The 7,569-nt window shown below is 36.8% G+C and overlaps 1 protein-coding gene across 1 annotated transcript in view; it reads left to right on the top strand.

The window, feature by feature from the left end:
- DDX1 (DEAD-box helicase 1) overlaps positions 1–5,072 on the top strand; it is a 49,218-nt gene extending 44,146 nt beyond the window's left edge. Inside the window, exons 19-26 of the mRNA XM_019520765.1 lie at positions 657–803; positions 1,321–1,412; positions 1,862–1,934; positions 2,511–2,583; positions 2,681–2,723; positions 2,995–3,090; positions 3,594–3,714; positions 4,726–5,072. Of these exons, the coding sequence (XP_019376310.1) occupies positions 657–803; positions 1,321–1,412; positions 1,862–1,934; positions 2,511–2,583; positions 2,681–2,723; positions 2,995–3,090; positions 3,594–3,714; positions 4,726–4,856 (776 nt within the window). The 3' untranslated portion in view covers positions 4,857–5,072. The remainder of the gene's footprint in view (positions 1–656; positions 804–1,320; positions 1,413–1,861; positions 1,935–2,510; positions 2,584–2,680; positions 2,724–2,994; positions 3,091–3,593; positions 3,715–4,725) is intronic.
- The last annotated feature ends 2,497 nt before the right edge of the window (positions 5,073–7,569 follow it).

The following is a 7,569-nucleotide window of genomic DNA, read 5'->3' on the forward strand; positions in this document are numbered from 1 at the left end:
ACAAACTGGTCAGGGGGGATCAGCAGGCATTGGGGGAGTCGCTGTTCCCCTGAGCACAGCCAGGAGTGACCAGGAACAACGGTCACAAGCTAGCAGAGGGTAGGTTTAGGTTAGACATCAGGAGGCGCTATTTCACGGTCAGGGCATCTAGGGTCTGGAACCAACTTCCAAGGGAGGTGGTGCAGGCTTCTACCCTGGGGGGTTTTAAGAAAAGGTTAGATGAACACCTTACTGGGGGTTGTTTAACCCCAGTACTCTTTCCTGCCATGGCAGGGGGTCGGACTAGATGATCTTCTCAGGTCCCTTCCGACCCTAGAAACTATGAAACTGTTTCTGGCATCTGTGGGGGATATTGACTGAGGCTGGGATCAAAAAGTGTGGCAAGAGCAGATAAGCACAGATACACCCATCTACTGGGATAAATGATTCTTCTAGCCTCTGGATAGCCTTATAACAAAATCAGAAAATTACTCAATGTTACGAATAACTTTGACAAAGGCATTCTCTTACTCATTCTCAAAGAGGCAAGGATTGCTTAGGGTGATATTTCTCATTGGACGACCTGCATGGTTGGGATAGGAATAGACAGACAAGCTTTCAAATGCAAGGCATTTTTCTTGAGGTCTGAGAAATAAAAGACGCTTTGTCTTTCTTAGAAATGTGGTCTGAAGCTATTAAAATCCTAAAGGGAGAGTATGCTGTTCGAGCAATCAAGGAACACAAGATGGATCAAGCAATTATTTTCTGCCGAACTAAAATAGACTGTGATAACTTGGAGCAGTACTTCATCCAGCAAGGAGGAGGTAAACTTAGTTGAGCCACTTTACCGATATCTGGAATTAAATGTGCAGACTGGAAATTGGCCTTTTTTTGCGTTTTTTCTCTTAAGGAATGCTAAAATGATGATGCTTATATCAAATACAGAACAAAATGTTTTGTTTTGAGTTTTTGTATTTAGATGTGTTCTAAAATCTGTAATAGGAATTGGTCTTTTAATAACTGACTTGCATCACTGGCAATTGATGCTCACTTAATTGTATGACAGAACATGAGAATCTTAGTCATGGATCAGGACCAAGTCCAAAAATAGTGAATTTGTACTTTAAATGTTATAGCAAAATAGTATGTGCTTCTGCAGTTAGGTTTAAACTTAATTGGCTCTGCTCTAAGAGCCTTTGCGTAAGACATTTGCACAAAGAAATTCATTTGCCACTCAGCTTTTCGTCAAAGCAGTTTTTCAAGTCCAACTGTTACATAAGTTTAATCGAGATACAGGAGACATGTACATATAAGATATTAATATTTTAATTAACTTTTCAGGCCCAGATAGGAAGGGACATCAGTTCTCATGTGTGTGTTTGCATGGTGACAGAAAGCCTCAAGAAAGAAAACAAAACTTGGAAAGATTTAAGGTAATATGAATTGCTCTTTGGGCTGTTTTTCTAATTTTGTTTAGAGCAGAGGTGGGCAAAATATGGCCCACAAGACCATTTTATCTGGCCCATGGGGCCCCTAAAAAAATTTGGAAAATTAATATTTCTCTGCCCTTGGTTCCTGTCAAATCTCTGAATTTTTCTTCTGAATCGTGTAGGTGTTTGCACTATCTAGCAGCACCAATATGTAGTGGCAGTCTGGTTGAAAATCTCTGCCTTAAGTAAATGATTTAATTCAGACCATTGGAAAGGAAATGTGAGATTGAAAGGGGTAACTTTCATCGACCAAAACATCATGTGTCAAAGGATAACTAACCTTACTATGTCAGATTTGTACTTGGAGCATTGATTGCTAAGACATTAACTGGACAGGCTATATATAGGCTCTTAAAACATTTTTTTTTAAGTACAAATATGTTTCTTTGTAGAGAGGAGATGTCAGGTTCTTGATCTGCACTGACGTAGCTGCTAGAGGAATTGATATTCATGGTGTTCCTTATGGTAAGACTGGTTCAGCATGACTAACATGTAAACCTAACGGGGACTGTGCACAATTTTTCTTAATTTTGTGGATGCACGAACTGCTTAAACCAAGCAACTATATTATAGCTACATTAAAAGGACTTAAAGGTTAAAAAGTCAAACCATCATTAAAATGCATTGGCAACTTTAATCTGACATACGTCTTCATTTGTATTGGGGGGTTTTCAGAAGAAAAAATATCTGAAAATATGGTTTCGTAATTGGAACTTTCAACTTAGTTGAACTTCTGTCAACTTGACTATAGTATTCTTTAAAACTATATAATGAAAAAATATAGTACACGAAGAAAAATGTCTTTCAAATTAGCTTCAAAGAGAACTTGTATTGTTTTCCATTTGTAAGTTACAGTGTTGAATATGTTTTAAAAAAACAAAAGGATAGGGGATTACAGCAGCCAAGGCAGAATAAGCATGCTAACTATAACGATTAATTGTATGCTCCCTGAGCAAGGGTTTTTCTCACTTTTTCCATTCCACCGTGTGTGGAAGTATTGGAAGTATCTATGTTGTGTTGTGGTTTTGTGTGTTTTACCAGTTATCAATGTCACTCTTCCTGATGAAAAACAAAATTATGTTCATCGAATTGGCCGAGTTGGCAGAGCTGAAAGGTATGTTTGTTTGATCTCCTTTAGGCTTACTTGATTTCTTTAAGACTTAATATGCAATTAGAAATATTCATTAAAATCAATTTTTCACACATTTCAGGATGGGTCTGGCAATCTCTCTTGTGGCAACAGAAAAAGAGAAGGTAATCTTACCTCAAAGTAGATGTAAGACTGAACTGAGCAAAGGATAGTTTAGTAAAATGCTGTATGGTGACTTCTGACTTCCTATTTTGTCTTAGAAAATATACTTTTTCTTTGTGTGCGTTTTCTTTCTTATCCTTAATTTAGTCTGTATTTTCAGTTAATACTGCATTTTCAGTTGACAATTAATTAATTTTCACACGAGGATAATAATTGCATTAAAATACAACTTCATTGTTGAAGTAGAATATTTCCCATAATTTTTTTTTCCAGGTTTGGTATCACGTTTGTAGCAGCCGTGGAAAGGGATGCTATAATACTAGACTGAAGGACGAAGGAGGTTGTACCATATGGTACAATGAGATGCAGGTAAACTATTTCTTCAAGAAAATTCATCTCTTTCAAAAGAGATGATTTAACTGTTGTTGATGTCTCAAGGATTTAGATATATGGTTTATTATTTTATTCTGTCAGTAAAATTCAAGCATAAACTGATTATTTTGAACATCCCATGGATTACCAAACTAAAAATACTTTTTAAAGTGAAAACCCTTAAAATTTGTTTTATATGTAAACATCTATAGGATCCTGTTTATATAAAAAATTGACTTTTGCAGCTCCTATCATTGTATTATAGATGATAGTAAATGCAGTGTAACTTGCAGTTTTAGTGTGGGCTGAAGGCAGAGACTTTGTTAAATAACTATGATAACTTACATGTATACACTTGTGAACCATTTTTCTTTAAGGCCATATTCTTCTTGGTTATGTACAGCTCCTATTGAGACATGAATATAGCTTGCCCCTGGTTTATCTGCCTTGAGAAAAGCAATCCTTTTAAACAAACGTTCTTGAATTTATTTTTTTCTTAGCTCTTGGGAGAGATTGAAGAGCATCTGAACTGTACTATTTCCCAAGTTGAGCCAGATATTAAAGTACCAGTAGATGACTTCGATGGGAAGGTTACATATGGACAAAAAAGAGCTTTGGGCGGTGAGTCTTCAATGAGTTTTTTGCTCTGTCTTTGGTTTATCACCAGAAATATTGCAGTGTGTAGCTTGCTGTATAACTATAATTTAACTGACAATAATCCAATTAACTAGGGAAAAAGGTCCCTCTTATGATTTCTGGATTACATAACCACTTGAAGACTTCTCCAGTGACAGGGTATTTTTCAAAGCATGACAACTTCATTTTTAATCCAAGCTGTCAAATATTAACATCTGTGGTAATGAGGTATCCCACGTCTTCATAAGTATGTAGTTGCATCCACCTGTGAATGTAGATTTTGTTTTAAATTGGCTAACAACATGGATGTATATTTTATATGTAGAAATGAAGGCATTCCTCCAGATTTAATGGTCCCAGCGCAATCAAGCACCACTTTTTGCAGTGAAGTGCCACCTCCCAGCCCCATGCCATCTGTCAGTCTCCAAGGAAGGGTGGGACTTCTGGGGCCCCTTGACCAATCAGAGGTGAGGGGGGGCCCTGCCACCCCTCCCCAAAGGTTAACGGGTGGCCATCAATCTGGGGGGGGGGGGCAGGATTTGACCCCTCAGCCAGTTGCACTCCCTCTCCCTGTGCTTCAGGATGCCAGGCCTTCTGACCTCTGTTTGCAGCTTCTCCTTCTTGCTTTTTTGCGGGGACCGGTCTTTTTCACAGGGGACCTACCAAATTCGTCGTTCCCATAAACATCGCAAAACTGTAAATTTGCTAGGTCCCTAATTAGCTCTCTCTAGTATGTTTTAATAGCTTAGGTACAGTTTTAAAATACACAAGCTTTATAAATCAGAGGATGATGGTTAAATGAAAAAATATATATTTTTGTCTGGATAAACAAGAAGTGTGTATAGATTGAATGTATTCTGTGAATATGGCAGGGAACAAGTTTCTCAGTATGTTGGGAAGGGTGGAATAACTAACTATGAACAATTGCAGTGGAACGTAAGTACTGCTGGCAAGTTATTTCAAGCATGTGATTTAGAGTGGTTCTTTTTTTGGCAGGTGGTCTTTATAAAGGCCATGTGGATATTTTGGCACCTACAGTGCAAGAGTTGGCTGCCCTTGAAAAAGAAGCTCAGACATCTTTCTTGCATCTTGGCTACCTTCCTAACCAGCTGTTCAGAACATTCTGATTGTGTCACACTTCAGGCAAGACTTAAGTAATAGAGGTTACACACTGAAAATACTGAAATCCTGTGCTGCCTGTGAGCAGCAGTATTTACAATAACTCTAAAAATAAATAAAATAAACTCACTATTCTTGCATGTCAAACAGCATTGTTCAAGGATGTAGACTGTATTAGCTATCTTAAAAGTTGACCTAATAAAAGAAGAATTACTCCCAAATAATATTTTGATATTTCTTTGTCTTTACACTTGAATGAGCTGGTTCACAGAATCATGGGTTGCAGAGCTTTTTGATCTGCTGAAAACACAAATTTCATTTATTCAATTCAGTCAGGAATATGAAAACTTTACTCTTTAAAAATTTCTTCAACTCAGACTTAATTGTTTTTACTTCATTTATGCTATTTAGTCTACGTTCAGTTTTCATAGTATAACCTACCTTTTTAAGAAATCTTGGCTCTGAAGATGCTCTTAATTGCAAAGTATAACCAACCACTTCAACTCAAGTGCATTATTTTAAGATAACTACTGTAAGTTTACTATTTTGCATTTCTTTTTAAACACTTCAGAAATTAAATCTTCTAACCCTTCGCCATGAACAAGGTTCAGTTAAGCAATAAATCACCCCACTTCGCATTTGCTTCTGAGTGTGGAGGAACAACACGTGTCTTTTACACTGGTTATGTACAGATATAAGTTACACCATGCTCTAGAGAAGATCAGTGACCAACTCTTCTGAGGTAGCTGCCCTCATTCAGTGTTATTGCAACACTCACATCAAGGTAAAGGAGTCAATAATAGCCTATTTGATCAAAGTTGCTCAGAGGACCTTAATTGAACATGTGGACAAATGATCCATGCACCAGTGTATAGTTATCCCTGACTTTCCAAGGGTGAAGTAACTTGCTTTGCACTAGCATAAATGTGTCTGGTGTTCACACCCTGATTCTTTTAGAGTGCAGCAAGAGGACAGAGATGGGCTTCACCCTGGCACCAGGTGACTGCAAAGTTTGTAAGCATTGCAAGTGGCAGTAATATAAATGCTAAGATTGAAAAAAATCTCATTTTACAAAGACATGTGACCGGCCCGATTATCCTTGTGAATACTCCCCTATAATCCCTGATAGTCAGATTTGTGTCTGAAAATTAATTTAACTATCGGAATGTTCCCTAAAAGTTTTTATATTTCTTAAGTTGGATGGGTTCAAGTGAGAACTTCAGAGTTCAGTTATTTTTAGTGACTTAACAAAGCTGTTGGTTAGCACTTGATAAGTATTGTTTAAAAAATGTATAGTTGCTATTTCTGGGGTGCACATTTTCAAGTTGTCCCATGCCCTATGGTATTATAAGACCACATTTTTGTGAGCAAAAATGGTATTATAATAAACTGCGAGGATTGCAGTACTGCACCTGCTCTATTACTAGCAAGCAGTGTATACCCAGAATGCAACTGCAGTTTGTGTCCATCAGAAATAAAAAGTAACTTCAATAAAAATATCCCTCCTGAACCTGGGGGTTGGGGTAGGGAGAAGAAAGCAGTGCAGTATTATTAAGATGCCAGTTTAATTATAGTAGAGTGTTTAAGAAAGATGAGCAGATCTATAGTAGTGAAGTGAATTTATCATTACCAAATGGGCAAGAACTAATAATGGCGTAATCGTTTATATAACTTCCATTACAGAGCCAAAAATCTATTGGGGGGGGGGGGGGGTTCTCCCTCTGAACTCAGAAAAGCTCCTTAATATATTACAGGAGGATTTATTTTTAATGGCTTTGTAAGACAATTTTTTCTCTGACACCATTGTAATGGAATTATTTCTGGTTGTAGGGATCAACTACTGTTGTTGAAAATAACACCTACAATTATTATTATAAATAAAAAGGAGGGAAAAATGAATGGTTCACACGTGATTACAAGTTGCAGTTAAACTCATAAAATAGATGTTCATTTAGGTCTATTTTAAGTAAACTTTATTACAAAAATGTCAAAAATCATTTAATGCAAGGCACAAAAAAATAGAATTAGTACAATTCTGTGGATTTTTTTTAATTTAAAATATTTCCATTGTAAAATAATTTAGAAAATTTTGAACAGATCTTGTTAAAATTTCAGACTCTCTCTGTATTCTGAGCACTGGAGTTTGAGAATTATTGGCATTGAATGGTATGGAATCAGGCCAACTTTTGGCCATACTCAATAGATACATTCTTCAGAGGCTTTTGCTGAAATTCTTTATACACGACCTCATGAGGGCTTCAGCAAAACTTCCCAATTAGAGAACTTTGCTAGACCTTCAGAATGTGCTAAGCAGAACATAACACTGGGCCCAGCTTTCTTGTTGAGATCATTGCTTTAGGAAACGTTTTGGTTTCTAGTTGAGATGGTACATTGATTAAAATTGCTCTAGTAACGTGTCAAGAAATTTCAATGCATGACTTGTTACTTTGGAATTTTGAGTAACTCAGAGGTAGATGGATGAGTGGAAAAAAAAAAAAAAATGCAAGCAACAGTGTCCAAACACAGGTAAGAATTTTCTGTCTGGTGAAATTCAAAGAACTTAGAAAGTTAAAATTACTGTGCAAACCAAACTCACTTTTTTAAGCAGTGTAGTTTGTTCCAGTGTAGCTGGCAACAAGTGTCTTGTTGGTTTTAGGATGCAAGAGGTTTTTTGGCTGTTCCTAAAGGTTCATACTGCATAGACAAGTCACTTGGAGCTTA

Source organism: Gavialis gangeticus, unplaced genomic scaffold (assembly GCF_001723915.1).
Source record: "Gavialis gangeticus isolate Ggan-Ray unplaced genomic scaffold, GavGan_comp1, whole genome shotgun sequence".
In the NCBI taxonomy this organism is placed as follows: Eukaryota; Metazoa; Chordata; order Crocodylia; family Gavialidae; genus Gavialis; species Gavialis gangeticus.